General features: G+C 31.4%; 2 protein-coding genes across 2 annotated transcripts; one reads left to right on the top strand and one right to left on the bottom strand.

Annotated features, from left to right (window-relative positions):
* Positions 1-688: 688 nt before the first annotated feature.
* LOC122603566 (ethylene-responsive transcription factor 1B-like) lies at positions 689-1628 on the bottom strand. The gene has a single exon (XM_043776298.1). The coding sequence runs from the start codon at positions 1418-1420 to the stop codon at positions 914-916; it is 507 nt and encodes a 168-aa protein (XP_043632233.1). The 5' UTR covers positions 1421-1628; the 3' UTR covers positions 689-913.
* A 9987-nt stretch (positions 1629-11615) lies between these two features.
* LOC122605196 (protein CURVATURE THYLAKOID 1D, chloroplastic) lies at positions 11616-14915 on the top strand. Its single transcript, XM_043778096.1, has 5 exons — positions 11616-11798; positions 12567-12949; positions 14298-14402; positions 14502-14573; positions 14697-14915. Exons 1-5 carry the CDS (start codon positions 11690-11692, stop codon positions 14763-14765), a joined length of 738 nt encoding a protein of 245 aa, XP_043634031.1. The 5' UTR covers positions 11616-11689; the 3' UTR covers positions 14766-14915.
* Positions 14916-17946: the final 3031 nt, after the last annotated feature.

Below are 17946 nucleotides of genomic sequence, written 5' to 3'. Positions count from 1 at the left end.
ACATGAAGCTAAGACCGGTGTCTCCAAGACCAGGCTTCTGCGCCAATTGACAATAATTGGAGACACGAATACAAAGACTAGTGTTGTAAACGTCGGGCTTCGATGATTTGGATCAGGAGGGGCTAATTCAAAACCCTCTGGTAACATAAGAACAGCCCCCACATTCAGGGCTCCTTTTTTACCATTAGCAGGAACTTGTTTCACTTGCATATGTCCGGTGTCTACAACACTGGTCTTCGTATTAAAAAAACTCTAGATGACAAAGTTCGTATATATAAACACCAAAGCCCCCCATTTTTTTCGTGTCAGTACAATTGTTTCCAGTTTTTATTCTATCTTTTTCCTGTGTTCAATATCTCTATCGGCTTGATGTAGTAACTACTAGTTTCACTGCCTAAGAAACTCGTGCTTATCAATAATGACACTTAATCGTTTGCTATGATATACAGATAGCTAGTTTCAGATATTTGCATATAGAAATTCGAAAGCATATATATATATATTCTTCAAAGTAGGCTAGGGTTTAGTATGTCTAACTACACTTTTAATATAGCCAAGAATTCAATATCAAAACACATATACCAAATTGCCATATACACAAACACCAATTGTCATGAGCATGCATGTAAATCTTAATTTCACCATATATGGGAGATCATCATCACAGTAGTGCAAAGAGACTGAAGCATTTTGTTTCAATATACACGGTTATTAATTTACTTCGAAATCAGAATATGTATAACAAGAATGGTGTTATCAAGAGATGTAAACATATTCAGAAATTTAAATTAATAATCATGAAATCAAAAAAATTAAGGTAATTAACCTGTTGCCACAACCCTTTTGATTGTGAGTTGAAATATATATATCTTATAAAATCATGAATTTGTTTGCTCCTTCAGAAAAGAATTAATCATGATGCACTCAAAAGCTCATCTAACAAATCAGACCCTAGATCTTCCAACACCACTAAATTTTCCTGCTCCTTACTTTTTCCTTTCGAATCCGTTCTCGTTCTACGAAGCCTGTGCATCTCCTTAATAGCAGCAGCTGGAGACTCCCCATCCTTTTTATTCACACAACAGTCAAATCCTTTCAAAGACTCCTTCACTATTTCCGACGAAAAGTTAAGTACGGACGAGGAACCCTTCATTGAATACAATGCTTGATCATATGCCAATGCTGCCTCTTCAGCTGTATCAAATGTCCCTAGCCAAACCCTCTTCCCGTTTCTCGTTGAATCTCGTATCTCCGCTGCAAACTTTCCCCATGGCCTCCTTCGGATACCGATGTATTGCTTCAATTTCTGACAATCACCTTCTTCATTATTAATCCTTTCTACATTTGTGACCTCTTTATTATCTAGAGAATTAGACACTTTACTTTGGTCTTGGGACAATGATGAAAAGTACTCATCCATCTCTTCAACTGATGGATAGCACTTGTGTTTTATAATAAGTCCTAATATATTTCCGTGTTTGTATATATATATATATAAATATTTATAAATTTACTTAAGTTTGATGATTCACAAAAGGGAAAGTTCAACTAAATTATTGGGAAACATTTAACTAAATTATCATATATTAAATTGTATAAGAATACTTTAAATGGAGGTTATAGGATATATAGCTTCAATTCATTAAGCAATAGAATATATATTGGGTAGCCATGTCTGGCTGTGATAATTAGTCTGTGTGTGGCTAGAATTCATTTTATAACATTATTTTTTTAATAAATCTGTCGTTGTCACATTGCTTTTATGATTAGTTTACATTATTATGTTAATAAAGATCCATTAATTGGGTTTACTTGTTGCAACTTGCAAAATTAGATAACAGCAACTGTAACAGTATTTACAACATACAACAATATAAATAACTGCAACACCACAAACATGATCCAACTTACTTACTAAAAGTAAATGCAAGTGGGATTGAAGATATGTTTAAATAATATGTAATTTATTATTGACTCACCTTAATCTAGGAAATCAAACCTAACCTCGATCGATAAGAATCCTAAATATATATTCACTTATCCATTATTATATATATACCACACTACAGTAATATTCATTTACGTACAATCATTTGATCTTAAGCTGATAGTAGTAGAATTAAGGGACATGTAACATAAAAGGAGAGGTCATGGTTTGAAATCTCATCCCTTGTTCTTTTAATCATAGAGTAGTTACGTGACAAATTAAAGGATCAATAATAACTCATCGCAATTTCATTGATTTTAACCTGATCAATTCCATTGGTTTTGTGTTTTCCTCCTCAGTTTGTTCATACTTAATGTTTATCCAAGAAATGAGGAGGTCTTCCGATATGAACTACAATCCCACCCCAAAAGTGGTTTGCGATTGGTTATCTTTGGAAAATATATATATAGTGAAGGGATCAAGTGAGAACCAACATATATGATGAGAACCAGTGAACCATTAAAAAACAATCTCTAAGGGCTTTGCCCTTAGAGTTAATGGCTACGCCCAAATTCTAACATCTACACTAAATCCATCAAAGTATATATAGTAGACTAGTAGATATTCGGGTCCTTTTCTCCTCTAATGGAATTCAGTGGTTATTTATGTGATACATACCCAAGACTTCCACGATAAGGAAGTTTGTGGGAGATCCATGATGAGGTGTAGCCGTGTAGGGTGTTTGTGAAAAAGGTATTATTGTTGTAGGTGATTGAGGTGGAGGTTGTCTATTATATTCATGGATGTTTATATGGGAAAAATGATGATAAATAATATTTATGTACATATATTAATTGAGTATTTTTGAGAAAAACGAACATATTATTAGTGATAAACATATTATTTGTGAAAATGATGTATATATGAAAAGCTAATGTGATATCTTGATTAGGTTGTTTATGGGAAAGCCAATATTCTGAACCGATGAAGACAATATATATAACAAAACTAGCTGGCATTATACAACTCTTTATTGCAGAAAACATGATATTGATATTCCATAGTTTAATTATATGAAATATATATATATATATATATATATATATATGTATTACCATTCTTGATATATATAAAACTTGTATATATATTGTGATAAATTAACCTGCTACTACTTATTTAAATATATTTCCCTTTTTATTGAGTTGATATTTGAATATCACTTACCAATTATCTAGAAATAATAGTCAAACGTCCCAACCAAATTTACCAATTATCTAGAAATGATATATGTACGGACTATGAGCTATCAATAAAACTGGGCCAGAATTATTGGAAGCATGAGCGCATTTTGTCGTTTACCGTCGGCGGATACCCTTTAAATATTAGCAAAATTACTTTATTAACATTAATTTTTTACTTTTTTAGTGAAAGTCCCTTTTTTCTTGATTCAAGCTAGTTTACCCGACTTCACTAGTGATCTTGGCATTCAGAGCCTCTGATCCATAAACAAATACTTCGTTACAAAACTTTTCTTCACAGATTTTAACTCGTCGTCTACATATATATACGTGTTTAGTCGCTTAAGTGTTTGTGTGTTTATTAATTCTAATAACGCACATGTGGATGCTTTGAAGAATTAGCGAATATATGGCTAAGTGTATAATGCTTCAATCCATATTATAATGAAGTTTTGAAGATGCTTTGTCAAATGGTTTACAAATTTGTTCAAGAAAATATTGGTAAGCAAATGATTACTTTACAAATGTGTTTATATATCTAGTTATAACCCTGTCATTGTAATTATATATTGTATATTGTAATAATAATAATAATTGTTACAAGGATTTAAATGTTTAATAGTAAGGGCACAAAAATTCTACGACAAGCATTGGAATATTGACCACGCTACGGTGCAAGGAACCTCCTAGCTAGCGACCATTTCCAAAATCCAAAATGCTCTCTCTTCACCAGCCACATATTGTGTGAATGACTCCATACCACTTTGCCTTTTGTTACTTCTTATCAAACTTTAAAAGGTGGAAATTAACCTAGCTACTAATTAAGATTAAAAGAATGATAGGTAAAATTAATGGTAAGTGCATCATTTTAATATCACTTCTATTCAAGTATAGCCGCCAATGTTGATAACTTTGATATAATTTAATAATTTAATAACGTTGAATATCTTAGGTGTTCAATGATAAATTATTATATGTCAGATATGACATATAATACGGTACATGTTGGTAGGGTTATAACTAAGTGACAAGGTTATCTTAAAGGCTACATTATCTTATTCCAACTAGGTTGTAACGACCATAAAGAGTTAAAGACAACCATAATTTTGTAGACTTGTTAACTTTTGCAATTCGATCCACAAATACAAACCTCCTTTTGAGGATAATGAACAGTCGAACCCATGTGAGTCAAATTTATCGGCCAAAAATGGAAGAAAAAATAATAGCCCAACTCTTGTTAGTATGAAATAACTTTATAAATGTAATACTATTGAAACAAATGCTCAATATATATAGATGAAAGAAGACAGTATTTTATCTTAATTTCTATAAGATCGATTAAATTAGTTTTCATTTTTTTTTAAAGAAAAATAATAATAACAAAGCTTAAATATATTATTTTTAGTTGAGTTGATAATTGAATCTCACTTTATCAAATTTCCCAACTATATATGTACTATGTAGCATCAAAATAACTGCGCCAGCATTGGACAATGGACAGGAACATGTTTTGTCGTTAACCGTCGGCTGAAACCTTTAAAATATTTGCTAAAATTTATTTATTATAATTAAAATTTTAGTGGAAGTCCCCTTTTTCTTGATTTAAATCGACCTTGAGTACGTCCTCGACTTCATTAGCGATCAGCATTTAAAGCTTCTCCATATTACACAAATACTTGTATGTTATTAATGTTTGACTCATACATATACACATGTGGATGCTTTGAAGAATTGGTGAAGAATATCCCTAAAGAGTATAAATTCTTTAATCCATATTAAAGGAAGTTTTGAAGATGCTTTTGCCAATTGGTTCTCAAGTTTGTTCAAAAATATTGGTATGCAAATGATTATATGGTTATTTATTTGTAGTTAATGTTATCATTAATAATCTGTTAAAAAAACCCTTATTTTATATATTAAATTAGATTAGATATGTCGGCATGACAATGAAAACTATGTAAAATAACACTCTTTTTAGTAAATGCAAAATTATTATATGTCAGATGTGTCAGTATTCATAATGGGCATACTAAATTATATATAGATTCGTATATTATTGTCTTATATCAAATGATTCCTAAACTTATAACTTGGAAAAACAAATTTTAATCAACACTTTTTATTCATAAACAATAAAATGATTGTTCTACCATACCTATGTTTTTGGAATAATATTCTTTGAAATAATAAAATAGTTATCTTCATGATGTATCCTGACAATAATTATAACCAATATTATTTTTTATATATATAAAAAGGTTGAAACACTTGATTGCTTTTCAAATTTATGTAGAAAATTAACTAAAATAATGAAACACATTCGACAAATGAAGTTATTTTCATATATGCAAGAATGTACTATATATATATCGTCTCATATGAACATAAACATAAAAAAGAATTAAGTAGTGCCCATGTGGTCATATAAAGCGATATATATTTTCGGGATGCATATGTTCAACTTAATTGCTACGATCTTTCAGCGAAAACCACTATATATAAGTAGTGACCATGTGGTCAATATTGTTAATTACTCCGTATCTCATATTATATTATTTATTAGAATATAAGTCTTATATTTGTTCGTTTATTTAATTACCAAATATATGATACATATCATGCCATATGAAAGACATTTTATTTAAAATTAATCAAAAATATATACACATTCAAAAAAACTTGTCTTAAAACCAATACCAAATGTTGTCCTATACTGTATATAACCCAAAACTGATTTGTTTAGTCTCAGATAGTCAAATGTTCTACTTTTCACATACCAAGCTCGCTTTGTGCTTGGACTTGAGAAAAGAGGGAAGGAAACAAATTAAAGGGAAATTTATTTTCAATCCTGATGAACTCACTTCTACATGTTAAGTTTATTTTATTCACTCAGCATTTTTTTGATTTCTTTTATATATTTAATTAATATAATATGATATGTATACCACTTTGTTTTCTTTGTCACTTTTGATAATAAAAAAGAAAATCAAAATTTAAGATGTTAAAAAATTTAAAATGAAGATTAAAAGGATGATTGATTGAATTAGTGTTAAGTGCACTTTTGACTTATTATTTGTATCAACAAAGCCATCCATATTGATATAATTTAATAACTTTAAATGTCACAAGTGCATAATATTAAATTATCATATGTCAGCTATGACACATATAATTATACTAGCGTAAAAATTGGTATGGGTACATTCAATAAATAAAAAACTTGTCATAACCATGACATTATCTTATTCAATTATGGTTGTGGTGGCAGCCAAAAAATTTATAGACTCGTTAGCTGTCATGAATTATGATTCGGTCCCTAAACTCAACAACCCACCTGTGGGGACGATGAATAGTTGAACACATGTTACTCTAATTGCAAGTTAGTCTAATTGTTTAGTTTTTGACACATGGGGATTGATGAACTAATTACTAACATCGTTTCTTAGAATTCATCCATTGCATAATCCCCCATTTTAATTTAAACCCTTCTGGGCGAAACTTGCAATTCGTTCTACACAGGAGAGGGCCTAGAATAAGCTATAGAGCAAGAGATAGCAAATTCAACTCTGCTCGAGTAATGTGAAAATAGTCGAGCAAAATAATACCGGTTTTCCAAAATGTACAAATGATGTGTAAGGATGCACTAAGGAGTAAGCACAATTCAACGACCAGCCCATTATTGTTGTTGGTCTTACATTTATTGCTGGAAATCTTAAGAATGTTTCATTTTTTTTTAAGAGGGTAAATTATTCACAAACAAGTGCAACTAGCCAACAATACACTTAAGGGTTTGGGTTGCTTTTAGTAAGGCAATAGCGAGTTGTACCTTATGTTTAAAAGTATATACCATAACTACAATAAATAGCTACTAGTAAAATCTCTCGGATTCCCACTTACATGAATTGTTGTATTTAATGTCGAAAGCATAACATACGTCATTGAGATGTGAAGGTAAAAATTCACTCAAACCTACGCGGAAACTAAATATATGTGGTCATCATGCTGAGATCTTTTTGCGAAAACAGATCTTCTTTCCACTATAACATATGGTGGTGATTAGGGTGTTTCGTTGGCTGTAGGTTTTTTCTACTTTTTTTTTCTTAACTTTATAAGTGCAACAACTCTTAAACTCTATGTTATCTAAAACTACCAAATAACCCTGACTTTGATTAATGTTGATTGTTCGGCTTATTTCACATTAGCTCATGAATAAATTTTATTTATTCATTTAATTAAATAATTATACTAGTAAATGTGAAGAAATAAAATTAGAACTCACAATTTGTACCCTGGAAAGAAAAGTACGTGAAACCAAAATAAAAAAGAACACGCGACATAAGTCGAAAAAAAGGATATATGTAAATCACAAAAACATTTTTGGACCAAGCCACTCAGCCTGGTTATTTGGGTTTGAGTTTGATAGGCTATAATGGGCTTTTAAGCAAAGAGCATAACTCATAAACACAAATATTTAACTCCAGTAAAAAATTTATTACCAATGTGGAGAAAAATTTAACTCCTTGATCAAATATTTTATTGAAGTAAAAGAAATACCAATTTTGACAACTATTAGGAATCCTAATAAGCAAACACTAGTGAGCTATCTGTCGTTTACCGTCGGCGGTCAAAATTTATAAAGTAATAGCTAAATTATTACTCGTATTTACTTAAAAATTTTGTTTAGTGGTTTTCTTATTTTATTTACCTGACTAGCATAAACTTTCAAATCTTTTTCATATACAAATATTGTATCTAATGTTTAAGCGTATATCTCTGTCACACACACAAGTGGATGCGTAGATGAAGTTTGGAAGATGCTTTACAAATGGTTGCAATTTGTTCGAGAAAATTGGTAAGCAACAATATTTGTATCTATGATTATTCATGCTTAAGTATCATATTGTTTCTATGTTATAGTATGGAGTAGATATAAATTAAAAACTAATTTTGTAAATCTTGATTAGTTAGATAAGTAAACACAATGTTTTTATAACGACAAAATTATCATATGTCAGATATGTCAGTATTAAAAAAATAAAAATAAACTTTATATATGTCTTCTTGTTCATTTGAATTGTTCTTTACATTTCAAACTCAAAAGACATAAAAGAAAACTTAATTTGTACCCATTATTTTTTAATCATACCCGTACTTATACTTACTACTTAATGCAGCTTTTTTTTTACCTTAAAGATCAAAAGTACAAGTCAATTAGTTGTATATAACTTAAAATAAATTGATCGGTATACAAGTTTTCTCGATGATGCTTCATTATAACATACAGGTGTAACAGGATTTATAAGAGGATTGGTACACCTGATTGATTGCTTGTCGTGGTGTATATGAAGTTAGTGATCTTTCAAGAACACGTCCTATTCTCTCTTATACACTAATAACATGAAGTCTTTAAAAAATAATCTTGAAATTGATCTCAAATTTTTTTTATAGATTGGGTATATAATTGTCATCTTTTTCCTGAACTATATACTTAATTTTTTTCAAGTAAAGGGTTAAAATTGGGATGGAGAGGATACGTATGATGATAAAATCAAATGCTATAGTAAGTGGTCACAATTATGTGGATGAGGATACCTATATTGCTTTTGTAATACAACATTTTAACTTTGAAACTTGAAAATGTGCAAAATGAAGATTAAAACGATGATTGGATCACTATTCATATAACTTAATAATGGTGAGTGTCTTAAACACGCAATATTAAATTATCATATGTCAGCTATAACACATAAAAACACAATATTAAATTATCATATGTCAGGCTTAACACATAAAAAAGAGTGATATTAGTTGAGGCATAACTATAGACAAAGTCATCTTGATAGCGAGATTATCTTATTTCAAATATTTTTGTGGTAACGACCAAAAATATCAACTCGTTAAGTGTTGATATGGTTCGTTCCATATATTGACCAGCATTGGGGATAAGTAAGAGTTTCATGAATCTACTCTAATTGCTTTTTTTCTAGGAAACTTCAATTCGAGTGTTTCGAATCCATGGATCTTTAATTGGACAATCAGCTAATATGTAGGGTATTCAATGGATCTTTTATACAAGATAGGAGCTGTTGATGATCTAAAGCTAACTAGTAATTAAGTAAATGGACTTTAAATGTACATGAACTGACATTGGTCTATTATGTAGTTAGACTTGTATGCAGATGGACTTCAATTCAGCTTATGTATATGTAGTTGGACTTGTATGCACCCTTGGATCTACTTTCAGCAACAATCTTTGTTGGTCAAGTACTGGGGGTGTTTGGGATTGATTATGTAAACTAGATTTTATGTTTAAAAACTGCGTTTTGAAAAAGCATGTATCAACATGTTTTTTCAATGTATCAACATGTTTTTTCAAAACTGTGTTTTATCTATGTGAAAACCTAAATAATCACCTTTTTTGTCAAACACTTTTTTTCATTAATTGCGTTATGTAAACGCAATAATCAGATAATCATTTTAAAACTCAATCACAAACACCCTCTTGATCTAACTTGTGAACTTAATTTCTTGCCAGATTGCAATGTTCAATGTCGATTTCTAAAGCCTTATGGACCAAACTGGCAATAATTCTGGAGTAATAATTTGGTAACTATATCTAAAGGCAATTTAGATATAGTTACACATGACAAAGTTCACTCATGTTAACGCGACTGTATCTCGAGTGGCTTAAGGAGTTAAAATATGATTGTGGCTTAGAAGTAAATGGGTCGAATGGGTTAACTTTAGCCCAGAGTGTATTTAAATTTTTAATGCTTAAAATCTACTAAAATGATATTTAAATTTTAAGCATTTAGCTTATTTAAATCTTCATTGTAATTTGTAAGCAAACTAGTAGTATTATCTGTTGTTGCGATATAAATATATAGGCAACAAATATAACGACCATGACAAGCTTTTAAACGGGATAGAGTTTGACAAACATCAGGTGCCTAAAAAATGATGATGTAAATTCATGTTACACATTTGAAACTAGAAAAAAGAACAGAAAAAAAAAAGAAAAAGGAAAACAAATAAATACTAATAATAATAATTATATATATAACTAGTATGGTGTCCGCGCGATGCGGCGGTGGCGACGGCAATGCAGTGATCACGGGTGACGGCAACGAACGGTGGTGGTGACGACTAATAGTGTAAGTTATTGATGTAAATCTAATTGATATAATAATTAGTGTACTTATTTCAAGAGCTAAGGGACTGTCACTGTATTTATTTCATTAAAGATATTTTTAGTATATTAGTAGAGGTAATTAAATTAGTAAGTAAAGAATAAGGTGATTTAGAAAATAAGAAAGGGTATTTATGTCATATTGCATAAAGTAACTTTTAACATTTTTAAAAGTAAAAATGACTATTTTTTTATAATATAGTATAGATATTACAAAAATGATAGAACAGTAACTCCTAACTTTACAATATATATTTGAGGTGTAAAATAAGTAACAAAAACTACTTAGATGAAGTGGTTTGGTGTGTGCTTTTCCCGGTCAATATTTTGGGCTTTCATCCCTTATTGGGCCCAAAACAAATTTTATTAAGTAATCTTTTAGGTCTATAATCTCATATTACAATTAGACTAATTGTTTCATTAAGATTTAATTATATTTTCTATATTTTTCATGGATATTTAGACTTATTTCAAAAATAAAATACTTTAAAATCAAAAACTTTGTTAGCGGGTCAAGAACACCAACGATTTTATATTTATTTATGTTTGATATAACAAACTTTTGAACATGGTAAGAATATATATCTATATTCTTTTTTTTTTTTGGTTTTAGTTGTTTGTAAGCGTGTTTGGTCTTTTTATTTTATATCGCAAACCTTTGAATGTAATTGTGCACGTAAACACGATAGTTGAAGCATCATAACACGAACCTTTAAACGTAATTGTGCACGTAATAAATTCACTAGTAATGATGATAAGAAAATGGAAAAAATTGTTTATCATCATTACCTCATGTACCAACTACTATAGTGGATACTTCTCGATCCTCATGACCATGACGTGACACCTTTGTAAAATAAATCCTTAACAATCATATATCTTACATACTACAAAATCACATTGTTATATTATATTTACATATATAGTGTAAGTTAAGTGTCGTGGTGTATATGTTAGAACTTTTTTATATCTCATAATCGGAATCGAAGCTAGTAAGAGGTTTAAAGATGTTCGATTTTTTCCAACTAATACAATTTCTAACAATTTCTGTATAGAAATTTTCATATCAAAATGAAATCGATCACTCGTTTAGAAGCATATAAAAATAATTTACCTACCAATCGAATCCAACTTTTTTAGTATACATAAAAGAAAAAGGAGGAAAATAAAACATTGACTAGTGACTACTTTATCCACTTTAGTAGTAAAATTCAAATAAAAATATTTCCATGAAATAAATAATATATTTTAATGGACCGCCAATGCCATTGCAAATTTGCAATTCTATAAACCCTAAACAGTAGCTAAAACCCCCAAATCATTTTCAGATAGAAAATGGAGCTCTGTACTTCCACAAATAATCTCAAATCTTTAACATTTTACACAAAAATTAACCCTCAAATGAACTTCACTCTCCCTTTGAAACCCAACACAGTTAATCCAGGTTTGTATTGTATTGTCCCTCATTTTTACTTTTATTACTTTCTTGTCACTTTAAATTTAGTTAAATATTTTGCATTTTTTTTAATTAAGTAAAGATTATTTGGTTATGGGGTTTGCAAATTGCAAATAAATTACTCGTAGTAAATAGTAAATGGGTAAATTTAGAGAGATCCTTGTTTAGGCTAGAAGGGAAAAAGTTGAGCTTTGAGCTCTGATGTATGCGGCTTAACCGGTATTCCGGTGATGGTTTCCTAGACTTTTTCCCTGGCCATTCATAGATGTTAACATGGTGAGGTTCGAACACGGTTATGTTTTAGACTTTCAAGACGTCTTGCCTCTAGGCTACCTTAAAAAGGATATATGGGTTGGAACACTCTAGTCCCATGTATTGTCTTGGTGCCCAGAGTGCATACTGCATAGTGCCTGATAAGTCACCATTCTCACACATGGATCACAAGATATAGTTTCTCCACGTGCCTTTGACAAGTGTTGAACCTGTGACCTCTAGCCTTCATATGTGAGCCCATGTGGTCACGTGATGAATGTACTAGGCTACCTTAATAAATAGAAATAAGTGTTTTGACAGAGCAGAAAAGAAAGAAAAAAAATGTGATTATATGTGTTTTCTTGCTTTCGGAAAAAGAAAAAAAAAAGAAGGTTGTAAATAGTGTGAGATAGTTAAGGTATGATATTTGCGAGAAAAAAGAGTGAGCTGGCTAGGAGATTGCAGGGAATGGAAGGGGTTTTGAAATATAGTGTTGGTTTGCAGGTTTACGCTCTTTTAAGTATACTGCTATAAAAGCTACATCTTCTGAGGAAACGTCAAGTGGTGCAAACCAGTATGTTAAAGAAGAACCAGAAGTAGTCAGATACTCGTCTGTGGAATCAACGGTTCCTGTGGAAACGTCAAACCAGTATGATAAAGAAGAATCAGAAGTAGTCAACTACTCGTCTGTGGAATCAGTGGTTCCTGAAGAAACGTCAAATGGGGATAAGTGGAATGCTAAAGAGGAATCTGATGGAGTAGTGACTGATGAAGAAACTCAAACCGAGGGTAATAGCCGGCTTGGTGGATTTAGTTTGTTTAAAGATGATGCTGTGACGGATGATCAATCTCTGCAGTTTGATTTTCTGGATAAGCTCAAAGTTGAGGTAATGCCTTTGGTGATGTGGGCCAGTCTTGACAATCTTCGTTATCATTGTTAAAGTTATAGATGAGTCATACTTTCAGTTATTTTTAACATTGTATAGAGGTCGTGGCTTGCCAATCCATATTAGTTTCCTCTAAATACTAATATGTGGTATTACGTTTCCTATTTGATTAAGAGGTTGCAAACCGACCCTAAAGATGATTAGTCAAAAAGAAATTTATATTCTTATATGTCTGGAAACTGGAGTCTAGACTCTACCTACAACAATGAGTTAGAAGGCATAGTTTGTCACTCTGTCCGCTAAGCTATATTAACAGTTAATCGTTTAGCCAACTAAAACTACCCTCTATAATCGTGTGACAATGAGTTAGAAGGCATAGTTTGTCACTCTTTCCACTAAGCCAAATTAACAGTCAGTCATTTAGCCAACTAAAACTACCCTCTAAAATAATTGTGCAAGTATCTTGTTTTTAGGCTAACCACCTCCAAAATAGCCTAGTGGTTAACATCCTAGACTTCTTTACAAAAGGTCTCAGGTTCGAATCCCGCTAGATACAATCTTGAAGGTCGCCACGTACATCTGAGTTAAAACAGACTTGTCTTCCCAGGGGAACTTGAATAGGGAAAATCTCATACTTATGCATCTTTTTTATTATTTATTTAGGCTGAAATAAGAAATTCAAATGGAAGTCTTAAATAAGTTTTGACTAGAAAGTCAATCCTTAAACAGGTTTCTATTGTTATCTCCCTAGACAGCTAACTTGATATTTAGAAAGGGCCAGTGGGATGACCTATCAAAAGAAAGTGATAGTAGACCATGCTAAAAAAGGTCACTGCTTGTAAATCATATATTAAGCTCGATTTGTTATGGGTATGAAAATAACCATGCTGAACCAAGAAAAATTACGGATAACTTGGGATTATCATATTTTTGTTGAATGTTAAACTGGAGGTGGCAAAATGGACGGGCGGGTCAGGTTAGGGAATGATTAAAAAACTTAAAAACGGGTCTAAAGGCATACGGATTAGCGGGGTTGAGTCGACCCACTAAAGTTTACATTTCTGTTTAAATTATCAATTATCATTATTTGTCACTTTAGTTAAAATTCAACTATGGTATTATAGCCAGCCCCTAGCATCTGTAATACTAATTTTTCTCTTCTGTAATAAGGCCAAGGTATCTGCAAGCTTAAGGATCATCTCTATTTTAAGAGTAATGATATATGTGATAATGTGACTAATTTGGATCTTCAAGAAATTCGAATGTTTCACTATGAAACTAGCATATGTGTTTCACTATAGGGCTCTGCATTATCTTTACTGACAACATGCTCGTGCTTTTTCTGTAGTTGGATCTTCAAGATTCCTTTTCAATTGCTTTACTTAGTGTAGGAGGTGTTGCAGCGTTGTGGTTAACTGCATCCATTGTTGGAGCCATTGATCGTATACCTTTGGTGTGTTATTCGTTATTTCATTTCATCCATGTGCTAATAAAATCTTATATGTCGTAACCCTTTTTACTAAAACTTGGTTCCATTCCTCCCCATTATCAGTTCCCTAAGTTGCTGGAAGTGGTGGGTCTTGGCTACACTATCTGGTTCAGCACACGCTACCTGCTTTTTAAGGTATGTAACAAATACTGTGTCATGCCTTTGATATGCAAGTTGACATAATATATGAATTACCAATTATGTTTTCGACTCTTTAGTATTTAATAGAGACATACTATATTATTTTACAATTTGCAGAGAAACAGAGATGAATTGGTGTCAAAGGTTGAAGAGATTAAGCAACAAGTTTTAGGACCAAAGAATTAACATGTGAGATTACTGCAATCATCGTTTTATATCAGTCTTTATTAGCTTTTAGCACTAGTAATATGCTTATCTGTGAATAATACCGACTTTGACTCTGTCTCTTTTTATTATGGTTGAATATGCAGAAATTGAGTTCGCTTTTTCTTTTTCTTTTTTTCTTCCCGGTGAGCTCTAGTATAAGCTATCATTTGTGGTTTATAAGTAATTAATATAAGGTTATGATATCATCGAGTCCCCCCACCTCCCCCCTTCCCTTTTAGGCTGCTATATGAATGGGCAAATTGACCCTTATGATAGTTCACAATACATCAAACTCATTATCATTCTATTTGATATATTGTGACCTTTTTCGGGATAGTGATACTATGTATAATCTAAAGAATAAAATAGGAGCATTTGGTGTTGGAATAAGATTAGTCTCTTAAGCTGATCCATTATCAAATCTAATCGATAGTTCTGAGATTTGGCAAGTTTAATTGAGTTCTTAACCCATAACGAAAGCCCCAATGACATCAAGGTGATCTTTAGAGCTATCCTTTGTAAGACATAGTAAGTGAGGCATGTAGAATCTATGATGTAATATATAAACATGATAATGATATCACGGATTATTAAACAGGTGAACCTGTTTTAGTTTGTAGTTATTTATTATAATATATACAAGTGAAAAATTTGGTCATCTAATAGACTAATACCATAATTGAATCAAGCACATAAAAATACCGATACATTATTGGGTTCCTCTAGAACCAACTGGCTATTAGGGGAGTAGCTCATAAGCTTTGCAAGATCAATGGGGTAAAACTGTAGCTCTTATACCTTATTGAACCAATACTTTGCCCATCACTATGCCCCGAAATACAAGTCAAATGGTATTCTTTCATCAATTTGCAATAACAGGAGTAGTCCTTAAGCGTATATATATTGCATTAGTATCTTAATTTTCCTATGTGGGATTGTGTTCATACCCCAACAGTGCATCAGTCATGTTCGGTTTAATGAGACGACACTTCAAAGCTCTTCAACATTAGTTGGGATGTTACTATTTTCTTTTTGAAATTTTGTTTTAGTCAAATTACAACTCAGAAAGGATGGACGTCATTACGTTTGAAATTTTGTTTTAGACGGATTATGTTATAGCAATTAGAGTTCATTTCAGTTATCAGCCTCGATTTAATCTTAATAACTAGTTCTAGAGTGCAGAATTTGCTGATAGTAAATTTCTCTTTCTCATGTACTGTCTTTTCATATCGTCTCTTTGCCATGGATCTTATGAGTTACAATCAACCAAGTCTAGTCTGGGTTTATTGTTCGATCAATTGGGTTTCACTATTACTGGGTTTATTGTTCGATCAATTGGGTTTCACTATTATCTGGTTTTTGCATCTGCTTGTATAGTTTCTGATACTATTTAACAAGTCATTCATGATTCTTTTATCATGTCTTTTGTGATCTTTAATGGATGAATCATGGTAGGTGCCAAGGTGGTATGGTATAAAATATAAATGATTGAAAGAAAATTAGACAGGACTAATACATGACCAAATGGCTAAGTCATCAAACTAAATCCCACTTTTCAATCTTAATTGCAAATTTCATATATGTCAAAGCACCGATAAGTCATTATTGGTTAATTTCATTAAAGAATCACGTAAAGATACAGGTAAAAGGGTTTTCTTTTCCGATCGAAAGTCAAAAACTAGAAGAGAAATTTGAACCGGTTTTCTATTTGTGGTGGTTAAGGAAATTTTGAAGTAAAAAAGAAGTTGATGTGAAGTTGTTATCTTTCTTTGACCTCTAAAATTAAGTAGCGAATAACTTTACAATTCATTTGACATGAAAACCAAAAATAATAGACCCTGCTTTTTTGGTGGATAGGGTTCGATTTTTGAGGCAAATGTGTTTTACTAATAATTTCGTCTTCGTGCCTATGGGGAGACAGATTGTTGAGTTTTATCCATATCTGGAGTAACTTGGAACGTCTAAGGGCTCCCTGAGATTGATTGGTCAGTTAAGATGTAACTTTTCGTCAATGAGTCAATTCTTACAAAATTACTGAAAGATCTTGTTAGTTGGCAATGAAGAAAAATAGTGATGAATTTATCTAAACATATTGTCCATGAAATTAAAGTAAACGACACTTTAAACATTTGTTGTTATATCATCCACGTATTAATTTGGATTCATGTGGATGACAGTATAAGTGTAGCCGATGAGGTTGGTAAATAGTCCATCAAAGAGGGTCCCTGCGTTTGTCGGTCATTGGCTGCTTCGCATCCCACTACATTCTCACCCTCTTTCCTTTTTTGATTGTCTTCAACCCTACATTATTGGAGTTATTAACCATGCATTTTGAGTTTACATGTATACGGATTGAGATTATCTAAAGTTATTATTAATTTTATAGGTAAAGTTGATGATTTTGATCTTTGGATTAAAATCAATGGTCAAGATTCAAATATCAACTTTGAATCTTAACCTTTGATTTTAATACAAAGGTCAAAAATTTTTCAACTTCACCTATGAAGTTAATAATAATTTTAAAAGATCTTAATCCATACGTATACACATTCAAAAGTTTTATACAAAGGAAGCTCTCCACTTTCTATTCATATGAAAGTAGGTTGCATCATTTTATTTAATGCTCTTACATTATTAGTCAAAAAAAAGTTATTTACATTATTTGAGGTTATGCGTCAATCAAGGGGTAGAGGTGGAACTACTAAGGGGCTAGCAGATACATTCATAAATCTTAACTCTTACCAAAACGACTTATTAAGTATATTATCTTCATTCCAAGGATTTAATTTTATGTAACTTTTGCTATTTGGTCCCTCTGAGTTAATAGATTAACGTACTGCCTCCCCTTAATACTAAAAAATTGGTTTCGTATCTACAAAGAGTGGTTTAACTAACTCATGCGAATGCTTCAAGGACTTCCTGGGGATTCAAAAGAGTGCCAAATGTTGAAGTCAACATCCCAGATATTTATGTTTTTTCTTATTTTATTGCAATGTGAAGTCCATTTTTTATGAAATTATAATAGTTTTCGTCAAAAGTCTAAACCAGATTGCCAAATCTACAATCAACTCTATATATATTGAAATAAAATAAATAGTAAAACGGCAACGTCACGCATCTTGTACTCGATTCTAATTGTTAATGTTCACGTGCCTATACA

The sequence above is a fragment of the Erigeron canadensis genome, chromosome 6 (genome assembly GCF_010389155.1).
Source record: "Erigeron canadensis isolate Cc75 chromosome 6, C_canadensis_v1, whole genome shotgun sequence".
In the NCBI taxonomy this organism is placed as follows: Eukaryota; Viridiplantae; Streptophyta; class Magnoliopsida; order Asterales; family Asteraceae; genus Erigeron; species Erigeron canadensis.
This window is presented reverse-complemented; position numbering and strand designations above follow the sequence as displayed.

What these genes read in the sequence shown, in the direction of transcription:
- LOC122603566 (XM_043776298.1), bottom strand. Translation starts at nt 1,420, where the DNA reads ATGGATGAGTACTTTTCATCATTGTCCCAAGACCAAAGTAAAGTGTCT.
- LOC122605196 (XM_043778096.1), top strand. Translation starts at nt 11,690, where the DNA reads ATGGAGCTCTGTACTTCCACAAATAATCTCAAATCTTTAACATTTTAC. An exon ending in CCATTGATCGTATACCTTTG is followed by an intron (nt 14,403 to 14,501) that starts GTGTGTTATTCG and finishes CCCCATTATCAG; the next exon opens with TTCCCTAAGTTGCTGGAAGT. An exon ending in CACGCTACCTGCTTTTTAAG is followed by an intron (nt 14,574 to 14,696) that starts GTATGTAACAAA and finishes TACAATTTGCAG; the next exon opens with AGAAACAGAGATGAATTGGT.